Source organism: Nansenia antarctica (genome assembly GCF_963989245.1).
Source record: "Nansenia antarctica genome assembly, chromosome: 4".
NCBI lineage: Eukaryota > Metazoa > Chordata > Actinopteri > Argentiniformes > Microstomatidae > Nansenia > Nansenia antarctica.
Window position 1 is genome coordinate 22,344,630 of NC_137689.1, and position 17,489 is coordinate 22,362,118.

Below are 17,489 nucleotides of genomic sequence, written 5' to 3' on the forward strand. Positions count from 1 at the left end.
TTATGTGAAACCTTAGAACGATATTATAAGCATCCACACACATTTCACAAACTCATACATTTGCCTACACCGTAAGCATAGAAAAACCTGTAAAAAGAAAGAAAGGAAACTTTCTAATAACAGACAATTCACTTGAACTAATGGCTATTACGGTACATTCATGACACTTGATACATGACAATCTCTTAACAGTGGTATAAGTATAACTTAGCAGTGGTAAGCAGTTGTTCACTACCCAACTACAGTCGCTCTTCTTATACATCACACAATGGACCAGACGAATATGTGACAGCACATGACTTTTGACTGTACTGTACAGTTCAAGTTAACTGCTGTGAACAAAGATACAGGAAAGGGAACCCTGAGAGCAATGCTGATTACTATCTTACTAGCTAGCTTACTTTTAAGGCAATAATCTGGGAGATCATACTTAATGTAAGTATGCAGGCTATCCTGTGATCTGCCGTTAAATACTCAAACATGCCACACGGAAATGGTGAAAGTTTTCTTCTTTTTTTTAAAGAGCACATGTTACTTTATTCACTACATCAGGACACAATACACACAAAGATCTTATTGTGAACAACTGCCACATAATGTTGGCTCATTTAAGATGAAAAGGAATGTAGTCTTGAGGTAATTAGACAATACACTTAATTTTCTCCCTTTCTATTCTCTTTGCATAGGTAAATACACACAAACACAATTGAACATGCACAAATACAAATACTAAACGTAAGACTTAAGACTCAAGGTTATATAAACTCAAGGTTATAATTCATCTCTCATCTTGTCGCCTTTAGGCCGGACCAGCCTGCCGATGAAGAGGATGGATTTGGTCTTGTTGTCCTTCACCAGGAAGATGAAGGGATGATCAGCATAGAAGAGTTTGGGGTTTTTCAGTTTATCAGAGCTGAAGACGCTGGTGTCAACAGGGTTCCCATCTGTGTTCCACTCCATGGCAGATGCATGGAAGACATTGGACAGGTACAGGTCCTTCTTCCCAGAGATGTTGGACAGATCAGCCTTGGTTTTGTCAATGGCCTCAGTCAGACCCAGCTCCCCAAGGTGTTTCTACAGGAGAGAAAAAGTGAGCTCTTGAATGTGACATGGTCTGGTGAAAAAATCTGCATGTTGGCAATTCTAATGCAAGTGACCAAAAAGCTTCTTAATTTTTTAAATGTTTTCCAAGATTCTCTGGTATTTGGTTTGAGATGTACCAACATTCAAATGAGCTTATCCTCTTCAACTATTTTCAGATTTCAATGTATGACACATCATTTGAAAGTAAATATGCTTTTCCATAATCTGAAAAATTACCATGCCCTACTTGAGGACTTTTTGTGTATAAATGTAAAAAGTATCTTGAATCCTGAAGGTCATCGCAAGGGAATCTCTGATCTTGTCTGTATATTAATCTGCTTTTCAAAATCATAAAAAGTAGTTAGGTTTATGAATGGTCTTCTAACTACGGCCAGTTAGGTGTTTGCTGGTGATGGTACCTGCAGGTTGTGGCTGACTTCCATGCTGACTTTGGGCAGAGACAAAGCCACACCCTTCTTCTCCAGCTTGCCCATCCAGGTGTCCACCTGCTCCTTGGTCAGCAACTTCTCCAGCCTCCCCAGGGGCTCCACATGGTAGGGCATCAAGAGCACCAAGCTGGACTTCTTATGGGCCAGAGGCATGCTTAGGATATTCAGCTTATTTTTTGTGTCCTCATAGAAGTCATAAATACCTGTGGATTCACACCAGTAAAGTTATTTTGGGTAATATAAGACATTTGTGCTACATGTTTCTCCCCCAAAGCAGTCCATGTAAGTGACTCACCTGTGCGGTGCATCATGGGTACTGACACGCTGAAGGATCGGGAAACCAGGAAGACACGGTCATCCACCAGCTTATGATGAAACGCTTCATCCCAATGAGCTGTTCAGAGAGAAATCACATGTGGATCATTATTGCACTACAGTATACTAATGAATGAATAGATTTATGGTAATAATGGAGCTAAAGATAATATACATGAAATGCATCTATGTTAAGGTGATCTTACGTTTGAAGAACATGGCATTAACGATCATAGCCCCATCAGTCTGCTGCACGTCCTTGGTGACCTCTGGTAGTTTTCCGTCGGTGGACTTGGCCGCCCACTCGTTGATGGACTTCACAGCGCTCTTCTTGTCCCTGAAGTTGATCTTGGAGTGGTCACAATTGTAGTGCTTCTTGCTGCTCTTGATAAAGTCGTCAGAGAAGGTGACAGAGCTGGGCCCGTAGAGGCGATTGCTGATCTTCCAGGTGACATTGCGGGCCTTGGAGTCACTCACCTCTTTCAGGAGCTCTGCCAGGCCCTCGTGCAGCAGCTTGTCCTTCACTTTACCAGCGTTCAGCACAGTCTTGACCTGAGAGGCGGTGGAGTCCTTGCCCCCCAGGGCCACTAGGCCCAGGGAGGAGGCGACCACCACTGGGGAGAAGAGGATGTTCTGCAGGCCCTTCTCCTTGGCCATGTTCTGGTAGAGGCTGATAGCCAGGTTGGCACTATTGTCAGCCAGGAGGGTGGCGTGCTTGCTGATGGGCTTGTCTGTGGAGTTGGCTGTTGACTTGGCTGTTGACTTGGCTGTTGAGTTCTCTGTGGAGTTGGCTGTTGACTTCTCTGTTGACTTGGCTGTTGCAGCGGAGGTGGTGGTGGCCAGCAGGGCCAGGGCTACCAGGTTTGTCATCCACATGTTGTTAGCAGAGTAGAGACCTGAAAGGGGATTTGAAAATGGTTGGGAAGCTGTGGATTAACATGTACAGATGATACAGAGGATTTTCCAATGTTACTCACAAATCACCAGTTGGATTTCGAGAATCGAGAAACTTGTAGTGGGAGTGTTGCACACGATGATGTGGTATAAGTATTTATAATGCAGTATGAAATGTACATTGTAATTGGTGGAGAATATGAGAGCAGGGTTGGTAATCCCAATGGTGAGTTGCCAAGAAGCCTTTGGGGCATACTTTTTTACGGCCACGTCGGCAGCTACTGAATGCATTCAAGCCAAAACAGAGACTGTCTGAGTGGCTCATTCTTCAGCAACACATGAGTGTCATTACAGAATGAAGTATGAATGAAGTACACATGACTATTTAGAGGAAATTAAATGAAGTATTAGGTTCTTGCTATGGCTGGAGGACAAGCATTCCCTATCACTCACTCTGTTGTGAGTAGGATTTTCTCTCTGGTGGATTCTCCCCTTTCAAGAGATCTAGCCGACAAGTAGCAACAGGCTTGTACTGAACCACACAGTCTAAACACAAAGATGGTATGTGTCCTGCAGTGGCATGGAATGAGTGACCTACATTTTCAGTGTAGATTGTCTCAGCAGACACAGGTAAACTTATTACTATGGGATTGTGCCTAAAAATATCAGTTTTCACAGTTCAGTACATCATAGTTATCAAATATATCTTTAACAAATAACAGTTCATAAACTATTATCTTGTAAATGACACTACCAGACAGTATGTGTTAGATTGACAAAGTAAAATAAGATGCCCCTGGCAACTGAATCAGGTCAGTCTGAAAAGCAGAACAGAAATAAACTGTTGTTGGGTGGGACCGTTAGTTAAGCAGCAGCAATGGCATGTTTGAAGTATTGTTATGACCAGACCATAACATTCATTCATTGAAGTGTGAAGAAAAAATATATATTTCAGCCTCACTTGTGCTTTAACTTGCAATTACAAACAACTTTGGTATGACCTATAAAGTGCTTTACATGCTGTATTTTAATTCAACACTCATTTCTGTTTTAATTTATAGAAGAAGCATCTAAAATGGAGGGACTTCACATTTCTGGTCATACGTTTTCCTGCAGTAAACAGTGTTTTGTGAACCCACCCTCCCCCGTCTTATCTACCTCTATGCCCTCATCTCTCTTACCTTACTGGTCTCTTTTAGCAGTTTTACTCAAGTTGTCTGTCCCCTCGGTTTACAGACGAACAGATCCTTCAGCCGGTTTATAAACCGTGGAAAAGAACTTTCTGGAAGTTGGGAAAGGAATATTTAAATGAGGTACAGTGATTTTCCTGCACAGTGAGCTAGCTGGGTCCTCCTATGGTGTCCTGTTACAACTAGAGGGTAGCCTACTCTCCCCCCCTTTCAGCCAGTTTATAATCCGTGGAAAATAAATTTCTGGAAGTTGGGGAACGGAGTATTTAAATGAGGTGCTGTGATTTCCCATGGTGTCCTGTTACAACTAGCCTGAACCGGACTGTTGAACGTGAGTAGGCCTAGTCCCACATTTGCCACGTTTATCATTTTGACCACTTGTTCTGCATGCTCACTTTTTATTTTTTTATATTGGTTGTTGATCCCCTCTCTAACATTTAAACTCTCAGGTTTTTATAGGACAGAATACTCACAGTTTCTAAATGGAGATGATGTTATGTTTATAATACATTTCATTATCATAATGTTTGCTGCTAGATGTGAAGGTTTCACCGTCTTTCACGTTTGCAGCTGTATGTCTGTCTGTCTGTCTGTCTGTCTGTCTGTCTGTCTGTCTGTCTGTCTGTCTGTCTGATCTGAAAGGCTGATAGTGGGAGATGCAGGATGCTCAGAAGCCCCCCTGTCTGGCCCTACCCAGTTGACTTATGACCTGATGTCTAACTGCAGACAATTTGCCTCTCTTTTTCCTAAAATGGACACCATGGATGGAAAACGTTCTGTCGTTAGCATATCAGAGTGCTCAATGTAAGAACTTATGTTGGCACTCTAAAAGGTAGTTAGATAATGGGCAGCAATAAGGTTTGGAAATCACTCAACATGCCAGAATAGCATAGCAAAAGAATTTGTGATTTTTGTATCATGTTAGAAATGATATCACATTACACTGGCTACACAACCAACAGACTAATAGTGAACATTACAATCCCATGTGTGAGAAGAACCATGCTCTGGTGAACCTTTTACCTCTACATGAAAAACATAGCCTCTAGCTACACGTTTAGTACCATTTCATTACATCACAACATTCCTTGGTGGCTTCTCATGTCTCAGAAGAATGGGTTGTCCTCATTTATGCCTAGAGGCACTTGGCTTTCCATGCTGACAGTTCCTTGCAACTCTCTCTAGATATCCAAGAGATGGGACTTTGAACAGCACTGGGAAAGTGATATACTTTTATTCAATTCAGACTCACTGTCACTGATTAACGACTTAAAGCAAAGACGCTTTTATTCAAAGCTACTTATATTGCAATGAGTGCATACCTTTTTCAGCGGGATTCGAACCCATAACATAAGCATTGGTAAACCCATACACGGTGCATGGTCTGTTTACAATAATTATGTTCATAATATTTGAGGTATGTTACTCCTCTCTTAGAGCATGTATCTGTCCCTAACCCTGGAACAATTGGAATTCTCTCACGCCAGTCAGACGGAAAAAATCCTTTTGGCTCATGTGCTTGACCTCACAAACGCTACCCAAGGCTAGACTGCCATGCCCTCCAAGGACAGCCTGAACATAAGATTATCACCACTTATACCCAGTGGTTAAATGGAATGATTTCACTAGGGGAACCTTGGTGGGTCTCGGAGCAAATTGAATGGTGAAATGGAAGTATTTTGACACTAACAATAAGCTAATTCCCATAACCCGGTTGCAGTGGGTTCCCAACCAATTCCACTACTGCTTATACAATCAGACATTGGTGTAGTCATTAAAAGTGATGAATGGAACCAATAAGCCACCTCTAAAACAAGCCTGAAATGTAGCATTTACAATCACCATGACTCCTAATAATAATAATTAATAATTCAGGAGAAAGAAATGGCCAACGACCCTAAAGGTAGTCACATAAGGTCACATCACAATATCCTTTTGGTTTAGCATTTTATTTGGGGGAAAAGGAAATGTGTAGCAGTGTCATACCATTCCGTTGTTCCATTATTTGTTTATTTTTGTGGCAAAACATGACCAGACAGTGTTGGAAACCGGGTAAGGCTGATTAGTCAAAAGCCTTCCACAGACTATTACCTTTCACTCAGAGGTTAGGTCTTTAACTAGTGCAGAGCAGTGCTTTCAGTGCAGATCAGTAACAACTCACAGCCTCTAGTGGGAGGAGTGAACAATAGCACCAAGCAAGTTTGCAAAAAAAACAAACAAGCATTTTACGTGAAACCATATAAAAATATTGTAAGCATCCACATACATTTCACAAACTCACACTTTTGCCTATACCGTAAGCATAGCAAAACCTGTGAAAAGACAGAAAGGAAACACAATTTGTAATAACAGACAATTCACTTGAACTAATGGCTATTACGGTACATTCATGACAGTTGACACGACAATCTATTAACATAGCATTGGTAAGCAGTTGTTCACTACCCAACTACTGTAACTCTTCGTATACGTCACACAATGGACCAGACGAATATGTGACAGCACATGACTTTTGACTGTACTGTACAGTTCAAGTTAACTGCTGTGAACAAAGATACAGGAAATGGAACCCTGAGAGCAATGCTGGTTACTAGCTTACTAGCTAGCTTACTTTTAAGGCAATAATCTGGGAGATCATACTTAATGTAAGTATGCAGGCTATCCTGTGATCTACCGTTACATACTCAAACATGCCACACGGAAATGGTGAAAGTTACTTTGTCACAGGACAGAAGACACAAAAATATCTATATATATACATCTGGAAGATGTATTGTGAACAACTGCCACATAATGTTGGCTCATTTAAGATTAAAAGGAATGTAGTCTTGAGTTATTAGACAATACACTTAATTTTCTCCCTCTCTTTTCTTTGCATAGGTAAATACACACAAACACACTTGAACATGCACACATACAAATACTAAGCGTAAGACTTAAGGCTTAAGGTTATAAAGTAAGACATAAGGCTCAAGGTTATAATTCATCTCTCATCTTGTCTCCTTTAGGCCGGACCAGCCTGCCGATGAAGAGGATGGATTTGGTTTTGTTGTCCTTCACCAGGAAGATGAAGGGATGATCAGCATAGAAGAGTTTGGGGTTTTTCAGTTTATCAGAGCCGAAGACGCTGGTGTCAATAGGGTTCCCATCTGTGTTCCACTCCATGGCAGATGCATGGAAGACATTGGACAGGTACAGGTCCTTCTTCCCAGAGATGTTGGACAGATCAGCCTTGGTTTTGTCAACGGCCTCAGTCAGACCCAGCTCCCCAAGGTGTTTCTACAAAGGAGAGAAAACGTGAGATCTTGAATGTGACACGGTCTGGTGAAACGGTCCGCATGTCGGCAATTATCAAGTGCAAATGACCAAAAAGCTTCTTACATTTATTTATTTTTTTGTTGCATGTTATGATAGTTTAAGTGTTGAAGAGCCCACTCGATATAACAAACAACAGTGTTAGGATCAATAAATACTTAATTGGATACACTGTATCGTGTGCTGTAGGCTACTGGGTAAGTGATACATGGCTTATAAACAAAAGCAAGGACTGTGTGATCATCTAATTATGTGTAGTTATGTGTTTTTAGCATGTTGATGTTCTATCAGCATGTTGTTATGTGCTAAACATGCAGTTAGATGTTCATAGCGATATACCATCTTAGCTGATAGCTACTAGCAACTGTTTTGCGTGTGTTTTGATACATAGAGCAAGATTCTCCGGTATTTGGTTTGAGGTGTACCAACATTCAAATCGAAGCATATCTTCTTCAACTATTTTCAGATTTCAGTGTATGACATACCATTTGAAAGCTGCATGTCCATAATCTGGAAAAACTGAGAAATGACTAGGGGTGTAACGGATCGATCGCCCTCCACGGTACGGCACGCATGTGTACCGCGGATCAATTGCAACATTTTAACAAGTAATAATATTACTTAATATTAGTTAATATCTCTTGTAAATCACAATGTAGAGTTGCCATGAAAAGATAGACGAGACAGTTGCGTGCTTTGTTTTACTCTAAAGCGCAATGATAGGTTGATAATGCGAAAAAAAAAGAATCCGTTGTTTACTCACTACACGTGAAACTGGAAATCCACAACAACAAGGCTGCGTTCGTAAATTTGCTCTGGAATCTCATCAGCGTTCAAGGAACGCCTCTTGTCCAATCAAATTACTTGGTCCCTTTATGACGTCGGACCCAGTGTGCGCTCCGGCGCTCTCAAAAGGAATTTACGAACGCGGCCCAAGTGCATCATGGCGAGCTCGTTACGTTGTTCGGCGGAGAAGGACTCGAAATGCCTCCCTCGTCAATTATGACGGGAGGCACGAAAAAGGTACCTCGACAACTTCTGATAATGTAGGCATTTTTTTCATACCATGTTCAAGGGAAGGGTTCACTTTATTACTTAGTTAAAAGCAGTGGTGTAGTCTACGTGTTACGCAGGACTACGCTGTATACCCACTAGGAAAGGCCAAGGATTTCCATATACCCACTTAAAAATGTGTGAGGATACGTAACAGTGTTTTGTGATAGAACTTTCACTTTCATTCATAAAATTCACCCCGTCTGTGTTACGAAGCACTTGACTTTTGGACCATTGGGACTGACTATAGCGTCATATACCATCAACGGGGGGAGATGCGACATGAAATATGTCAAAATGCACCACTATCATGCACAGATCAGCCTTATAACATGTAATGTTAGATATATAACGTTAGACAGGGAGCGCATATTTATTTTTATGGCGTTCCTAAATGAACGATATGAGGCTGGGAGGGAAAAATCACAGTATACCCACTAGAAAAAACTAGACTACACCACTGGTTAAAAGTGGCATAACACATGTTTATTCGTCTGCTTTAAAGAGCAGTGATTCACTGCTGCAACCAGGCGCCTCCCTCTCTCATATCATTTAAGTTGAATGTGTATTTCAGTATTTGTGTATTTCAGTATATGTATATGTAATGTTTGAGTGTAGAATATGTTATATATTATAAAACTGGTAATATGTACAGTATATATATTACCCGTTTTGACATCTTGAATGTTGTTGGTTTTTTTCACATAATAAAAATGGTGTTTTTACAGAATTCAAGAAAAAAATCTGTTTTTATAAAAATAAAACTGTTTTGTGTTGATCCGAAAAATGATCCGATCCGTGACTCAAAAACCGTGACACGATCCGATCCGTGAGTTAGGTGATCCGTTACACCCCTAGAAATGACCATGCCCTACTTGAGGACTTTTTCACCAGACCCTGTCACAAATGTTAAGTATCTTGAGACCTGAAGGTCATCACAAGGGAATCTCTGATCTTGTCTGTATATTAATCTGCTTTTCAAAATCATAAAAAGTAGTCATTGATGATGAATGGTCTGCTAACTACGGCCAGTTATGTGTTTGCTGGTGATGGTACCTGCAGGTTGTGGCTGACTTCCATGCTGACTTTGGGCAGAGACAAAGCCACACCCTTCTTCTCCAGCTTGCCCATCCAGGTGTCCACCTGCTCCTTGGTCAGCAACTTCTCCAGCCTCCCCAGGGGCTCCACATGGTAGGGCATCAAGAGCACCAAGCTGGACTTCTTATGGGCCAGAGGCATGCTCAGGATATACAGCTTATTTTTTGTGTCCTCATGGAAGTCATAAATACCTGTGGATTCACACCAGTAAGTTATTTTGGGTAATATAAGACATGTTTGCTACATGTTTCTCCCCCAAAGCAGTCCATGTAATGGTGCTTTTCCACTACAGGGCCAGTCCGGGTCAGCCCGGGCTGGCCCGGTTTATTATCCTTTTTCCATTGCCAACCGAGCTGGCCCGAAGCGAGCCGAACCGGGCCGAAAGGTACTTTTTTAGCTACCCTTCAAGAGCAGGAACTACAGGGCCGAAAGGTACTTTTTTGCCAGGCTGCGTGTGACCTGTGACGCTGCACACCGTTGATTGGTCAATGGAAATCGTCATCCCATGTTCATAGATTTCATCACTAACCGCCATTTTTAAATACCACAACAGATTTCGCTCTAGGAAAATGTCACTTACTGTTTCTGTAATAACGTATTAATAAAGATTTGAAAAAATATGATAACCATCGTATTATCTTAGTTTAATGTCATTTCAAATGCATCTTATGACACGTAACTCCTCCTTGTCCCGGGTCGCTCCGTATAATGGAGAAGCGTTTCTGAAAGTACGGCACGGCTCGGCACGGCTCGGATACAAAGTCGACCCGGGCTAGCCCTGTAGTGGAAAAGCACCATAAGTGACTCACCTGTGCGGTGCATCATGGGTACAGACACGGTGAAGGATCGGGAAACCAGGAAGACACGGTCATCCACCATTTTATGATGAAACGCTTCATCCCAATGAGCTGCTCAGAGAGAAATCACATGTGGATTATTATTGCACTACAGTATACTAATGAATGAATGTATGGTAATAATGGAGCTAAAGATAATATACATGAAATGCATCTAAGAAATGCATCTAATGCATGGAAGGTGATCTTACGTTTGAAGAACATGGCATTAACGATCATAGCCCCATCAGTCTGCTGCACGTCCTTGGTGACCTCTGGTAGTTTTCCGTCGGTGGACTTGGCTGCCCACTCGTTGATGGACTTCACAGCGCTCTTCTTGTCCCTGAAGTTGATCTTGGAGTGGTCACAATTGTAGTGCTTCTTGCTGCTCTTGATGAAGTCGTCAGAGAAGGTGACAGAGCTGGGCCCGTAGAGGCGATTGCTGATCTTCCAGGTGACATTGCGGGCCTTGGAGTCACTCACCTCTGTCAGGAGCTCTGCCAGGCCCTCGTGCAGCAGCTCGTCCTTCACTTCACCAGCGTTCAGCACAGTCTTGACCTGAGAGGCGGTGGAGTCCTTGCCCCCCAGGGCCACTAGGCCCAGGGAGGAGGCGACCACCACTGGGGAGAAGAGGATGTTCTGCAGGCCCTTCTCCTTGGCCATGTTCTGGTAGAGGCTGATAGCCAGGTTGGCACTATTGTCGGCCAGGAGAGTGGCGTGCTTGCTGATGGGCTTCTCTGTTGACTTGGCTGTTGACTTCTCTGTGGAGTTGGCTGTTGACTTCTCTGTGGAGTTGGCTGTTGACTTCTCTGTGGAGTTGTCTGTTGACTTCTCTGTTGACTTGGCTGTTGACTTCTCTGTTGACTTGGCTGTTGCAGCGGAGGTGGTGGTGGCCAGCAGGGCCAGGGCTACCAGGTTTGTCATCCACATGTTGTTAGCAGAGTAGAGACCTGAAAGGGGATTTGAAAATGGTTGGGAAGCTGTGGATTAACATGTACAGATGATACAGAGGATTTTCTAAAGTTACTCACAAATCACCAGTTGGGTTTCGAGAATCAAGAAACGTGTAGTGGGAGTGTTGCACACAATGATGTGGTATAAGTATTTATAATGCAGTAATCTATAGATTGAATTAGTGGCCATGAGTGAGTGCCTGTGAGTAGGATTTTCTCTGTGGTTGATTCTCCCATGAGATCTCTCTTGAGATCTAGCCGACAAGTAGCAACAGGCGTGTACTGAACCAGAGTCTAAACACAAAGGTGGTATGTGTCCTGCTGCGGCATGGAATAAGTGACCTTCGAAGTGAGTTGAAAAAAGTTTTTTTGAAAAAACATTTTTCAGAGGCTTAATATAATGTCTCAGCAGACAACAGGCTATAAACGTCTTACAATGGGATTATGCGTTTAGATGATGTTGAAGTCGAAAGAGATGACTTCTAAAGACCCTCCACACATTTGTCATTTTTACAGTCTCCCGACATTTTAACTACTAACTTAACACTTTTAATAAGTTAATGAGCTATATATATATATATATTAAAACACCCACGCACGTATGAATGTCTGCAAAGAGTAATCTGCATTGCCACAGTAAAGCTGCGTGCACACAGGGCCATTGCGTTGCACCGGAAGTCATTCATCTCAATGGGGCCGTTGCGTTGATCAGTTGCCTTGCTCTGCATTGCGTTTCTTGACCGTCAGGGTGCGGCAATCAGTCAAAAAAATTCAGCTTTTTGCGTTGCGTTGGATCCGGAAGTAAACCGGAAGTAGTTTCTTGCCCGGAGCTCTCGCCTCAGATTTTAAATCCTCAATTTTGGCCGCCATTGGCTAAAATCTGTAATTTGGCTCTACAAGTGTTAATATGTCATTTTATGAAGTTTTTATATGTTTTCAGGCGAGCAAGTAACCTTATATATTCACAAAATGTGTCCAGTTGATCAAAATAACCCGTTTATATATCTGATCTGACGTTTTTTTCCCCACTTCTGTGGGAAACTTCGCTAGCAACACGAGTAGAGTTGTTGCGTCTGCATCAGGGGAGGCTGGTTCATTAGGGGCAATTGGACAATGCCCCACCAAAGGGAGAAGAGAGAGATTTTTTTCCTATGACTTCTAGACAGTGTTGCTTCTGAATATCATAGTCCAATCAGCTAGTGTTCTGTGGAGTATAGTCCAATCAGCTAGTGTTCTGTGGAGTATATCATAGTCCAATCAGCTAGTGTTCTGTGGAGTATGTTCCAATCAGCTTCAAGTCCCGCCCCTTTCAGGGCAACTTTCAATCTACTCGAAATTGCACTAGGCTGTTCTCGTAGACTTGCATGTAAAATCTATTTTGGTAACTTCAGGCCATTCGGTCATTTGTCTATGGGGTTTTGGGACATGCACAAAGAATCGTACGTGCTTACGTCATGTCATACGGCCGGCGTAGCTTTCAGATCACGTTCGTTCACCTGCTTCACCATGGCTATGGCGGCTAGTAATGTTTGCTTCGTGTTTTTATTTGTTTTGTTCGTTTTGTGTTTTGTGTAATATGTCTATTGGCAACATTCTACTGCTGGTCTTAATTATCAGCGACCGTCTCCGCTGCCGTGCGACCAACACGCAGGGGGAATATGGAACTATACAGCAAATCACACAGCAAACCACTACCGGACTTTGTAAACAAATTGAACAAATGGATTAGAAGGAGGCATCTTTTGTTCCCAACTTGATGATATTGCAACTGGACCTATTACCGAAGTCAAACTTGTGTAAGTAAGTGAATCATCTGTCCTTCAGTCATGATAGGAAAACCAAATCGATGCTGGGAGAAGGAATGGCAGACTGTATTCTGATTGTATCTTCTATGCTCTTTGTATGTTTCTATGCTCTTTGTATGTTTCTATGCTCTTTGTATGTGTCTTGGTGTAGGAGAAACGTAGGACCACGTTGGAAACAAGTGTTTCGGTACACGTTGACGTGTAGAAACTGTAGAGAGAAAATTGTAGAAATTGTAGAGAAAACTGGGGGGGTAGAGGTGATGAAGAGGTCTGTACAGGGGGGGGTAGAGGGGATGGAGAGGTCTGTACAGGGGGGTAGAGGGGATGAAGAGGTCTGTACAGGGGGGTAGAGGGGATGAAGAGGTCTGTACAGGGGGGGTAGAGGGGATGAAGAGGTCTGTACAGGGGGTAGAGGGGATGAAGAGGTCTGTACAGGGGATGAAGAGGTCTGTACAGGGGATGAAGAGGTCTGTACAGAGGGGTAGAGGGGATGAAGAGGTCTGTACAGAGGGGTAGAGGGGATGAAGAGGTCTGTACAGGGGGGTAGAGGGGATGAAGAGGTCTGTACAGGGGGGTAGAGGGGATGGAGAGGTCTGTAGAGGTGGGTAGAGGGGATGGAGAGGTCTGTAGAGGTGGGTAGAGGGGATGAAGAGGTCTGTAGAGGTGGGTAGAGGGGATGAAAAGGTCTGTACAGGGGGGTAGAGGGGATGAAGAGGTCTGTACAGGGGGGTAGAGGGGATGGCGAGGTCTGTACAGGGGGGTAGAGCTATTCTCATGCTAAAATTGACTGTAAATCCAGATTTTAAAGTTGATATTCTTCCCCGTGGAGCATGCCCCCATAACCTGTGCCCCACCCAAACATTTTAGCACCAGCCGCCACTGGTCTGCATCGCACGTTGAAGTACGTCAAGTCCATCCCAACAGGTTGCGCCAGAACGACGCAACCCAATGGCCCTGTGTGCACCCAGCGTAAGAACGAAAGTTCGGACGACGAAAAATAGCGTTGTTCACGATTCAGTGCAGTTGCATTCAGTTACATTGTTAACATTTGTATTAACAGATCATGAACTATTATCTGCCCTGGGAAATGACACTACCAGACAGTATGTGTTAGATTGACAAAGTAAAATGAGATGCCCCTGGCAACTGAATCAGATCAGGCTGAAAAACAGAACAGAAATAAACTGGCTGGGTGGGACCGTTAGTTAAGCAGCAGCTATGACCAGACCATAACATTCATTCATTGAAGTATGAAGACAAATAACATACTTAAACTTCACTTTGCAATTACAAACAACTTTGGTATGACCTACTAGGGCTTTACATGCTGTATTATAAATCAACACTAATTTCTGTTTTAATTGATGGAAGAAGCAAAATGGAGGGACTTTTCACATGCCGGGTCAGTTTTCCTGCAGTAAACAGTGTTTTGTGAACCCACCCTCCCCCGTCTTATCTATCTTATCTATGCCCTCATCTCTCTTACCTTATTGGTCTCTTTTAGCAGTTTTACTCAAGTTGTCTGTCCCCTCGGTTTACAGACGGACAGATCCTTCAGCCGGTTTATAAACCGTGGAAAAGAACTTTCTGGAAGTTGGGAAAGGAATATTTAAATGAGGTACAGTGATTTTCCTGCACAGTGAGCTAGCTGGGTCCTCCCACGGTGTCCTGTTACAACTAGCTATGAGGGTACTCTCCCCCTCTACTCCTACCAGTTTATAAACTGGAATCAGGAATGTGTTATATCTCACGCGCACGAAAATAAGTGTCGCACGCGCGAATATAAGTTTCCCACGCGCAGATATTAACTTCGCACGCGCGCAGATCAGTTTCACAGGGTCATAAATTAACACAATATAACAATTACCATCAAAGTATATACATTATATCTCAAAAGTGAGTACACCCTTTAGATTTTTGCAAATATTCTGTCATATCATTTCAGGGGATAACACTATCTTAATGAAACTTTGATATAACTTAAAGTAGTGTGCTGCTTGAATAACAGTATAGATTTATTGTCCATTGAAAATTACTCAGTACACAGCTGTTAATGTCTAAACAGCTGGCAACAAAAGTGAGTACACCCCATAGTGAACATGTCTAAATTGTGCCCAAAGTGTCAATATTTTGTGTGACCACCATTGTTATCTAGCACTGCTTTAACCCTCCTGGGCATGGAATTCACCAGAGCTGCACAGGTTGCTTCTGGAATCTTCTTCCACTCCTCCATGACGACATCACGGAGCCCACGGATGTTGGACACCTTGCACTCCTCCACCTTCCTCTTGAGGATGCCCCACATGTGCTCAATTGGGTTTAGGTCTGGAGACATACTTGGCCAGTCCATCACCTTAACCTTCAGCTTCTTCAGCAAGGCCGTTGTCATCTTGGAGGTGTGTTTTATTCATTATCATGTTGGAAAACTGCCCTACGGCCCAGTTTCCGAAGAGAGGGGATCATGCTCTGCTGCAGGATGTCACAGTATATATTGGAATTCATGTGTCCCTCAATGAAATGCAGCTCCCCAGTGCCGGCATTACTCATGCAGCCCCAGACCATGATGCTGCCACCACCATGCTTGACTGTAGGCAAAACACATTTGTCTTGGTACTCCTCACCAGGGTGCCGCCACACACGCCGGACACCATCTGACCCAAACAGGTTTATTTTGGTCTCATTCCAGACCACAGGACATGGTTCCAGTAACTCATGTTCTTGGATTCATTGTCTTCAGCAAACTGTTTGCGGGCTTTCTTATGCATCGGTTTCAGAAGAGGCTTCTGTCTGGGGCGACGGCCATACAAACCGATTTGATGCAGTGTGCGGCGTATGATCTGGGCACTGACAGGCTGACATCCCACTTCTGCAACCTCTGCAGCAATGCTGGAAGCACTCGCACGTCTATTTTTGGAAACCAACCTCTGGATATGACGCTGAGCACGTGGACTCAACTTCTTTGGTCGACCCTGGCGAGGCCTTTTCCGAGTGGAACCTGTCCTGGAAAACCGCTGTATGATCTTAGCCACTGTGCTGCAACTCATTTTCAGGGTGTTGGCAATCTTCTTATAGCCAAGGCCATCCTTGTGAAGCGCAATAATCATTTTTTTCAGCCGCTCAGAGAGTTCCTTGCCATGAGGTGCCATGTTGTCCAGCATTCAGAGAGAATTGTGCCCAAAACACCAAATTTAACAGCCCTGCTTATCATTTACACCTGAATCCTTGTAACACTAACGAGTCACATGACACCAGGGCGGGAAAACAACATCATTGGGCACAATTAGGACATGTTCACTATGGGGTGTACTCACTTTTGTTGCCAGCTGTTTAGACATTAACAGCTGTGTACTGAGTAATTTTCAAAGGACAATAAATCTATACTGTTATTCAAGCAGCACACTGACTACTTTAAGTTATATCAAAGTTTCAGTAGGATAATGTTATCCCTTGAAAGGATATAACAGAATATTTGCAAAAATCTAAAGGGTGTACTCACTTTTGAGATATACTGTACATTACAAGAGGTATGTATCAATGGCCAATATAGCAGCGTGGGAATCATATTAACACACTAGGAAAAGAGCCAGTGAAACAGGATGTGCATCCGTCTCAGTGTGTCCAACCTCCTATCACTGCCTGCCATGATTCAAATCCAGACGAACACGGAAGCAAAAGGGTGGAGACACAGGGAGGATGGGGATGGGGGTGAGGGGGGGGCATTCCAAAGACATCTGGCGTTGAGTAACCATGCTCCTCCAGCAGTTTAGAATGAACTACTTTTTGACATTCTGGCTACAGCCGTATCAAACTAAGTGATTTTATGTGAAAGTATCCCCTGTTTAGAAATGGACGAAGGACCTGTTATATGTTTTGATCACAATGGTCACCCATTGGTCACAATTCTAATTTATTCAAGCCAAAGCGCTTTATATTCTTTGCAATATCAACTACAACTACTATTTTAAACAAAGCATTTCAGCTATTCATAACTTTTTCTTAAAGCAATCTATGCTAATCACTGTAGCCTATAAGAAGAAGTCAAGGAGTTGGTGTTAGTGATCTCATGATGTAAGACTTAAAACCTCTTAAGCTCCATAGACCCATATTAATTTGATTATTGTTTACTTTTTTGCATCTGATCATCATATTTCTAATGTTACTGTAGAAGCAGTTTGTGTTTGTGTCTAGTTTGTGTCTGGTTATTAGGCGGACATTAGTGAAATAGGACATGGAGTTTAAGAGGTTAACTCATGGTGGTCATGCTGATGCAACCTCCAGCTGTGGTGCTGGCCAAACCTCTGTCGATGTAATTTGAAAAATCTAGAAGTTCAGCACTGCAGCTCATTCAGGTCCTACTCACAAATAAGGTTTGCGGTATAATGATTATATAATTATAAAGAGTCTTAAAAGATAATACATTTGGGGTTTTGTTTTGTTTTTGCTGCCAACATCAGGAAGGTGAATATGAATTGAGATTGATTACAAAATAAGATAAATT

The 17,489-nt window shown here is 42.7% G+C and overlaps 2 protein-coding genes across 2 annotated transcripts; both read right to left on the reverse strand.

The window, feature by feature from the left end:
• Positions 1–771: 771 nt before the first annotated feature.
• Positions 772–4,018, reverse strand: LOC308155339 (serpin H1-like; the record flags this gene model as incomplete). The annotated part of the gene is made up of 5 exons (XM_080528648.1): positions 3,923–4,018; positions 2,054–2,743; positions 1,828–1,926; positions 1,503–1,735; positions 772–1,074 (listed from the first exon to the last, which is right to left on the reverse strand). The coding sequence occupies exons 2-5, from the start codon at positions 2,721–2,723 to the stop codon at positions 772–774; spliced, it is 1,305 nt and encodes a 434-aa protein (XP_080384774.1). The 5' UTR covers positions 2,724–2,743; positions 3,923–4,018.
• A 2,889-nt stretch (positions 4,019–6,907) lies between these two features.
• Positions 6,908–14,566, reverse strand: LOC308155880 (serpin H1-like; the record flags this gene model as incomplete). The annotated part of the gene is made up of 5 exons (XM_080529246.1): positions 14,478–14,566; positions 10,446–11,183; positions 10,207–10,305; positions 9,356–9,588; positions 6,908–7,210 (listed from the first exon to the last, which is right to left on the reverse strand). The coding sequence occupies exons 2-5, from the start codon at positions 11,161–11,163 to the stop codon at positions 6,908–6,910; spliced, it is 1,353 nt and encodes a 450-aa protein (XP_080385372.1). The 5' UTR covers positions 11,164–11,183; positions 14,478–14,566.
• Positions 14,567–17,489: the final 2,923 nt, after the last annotated feature.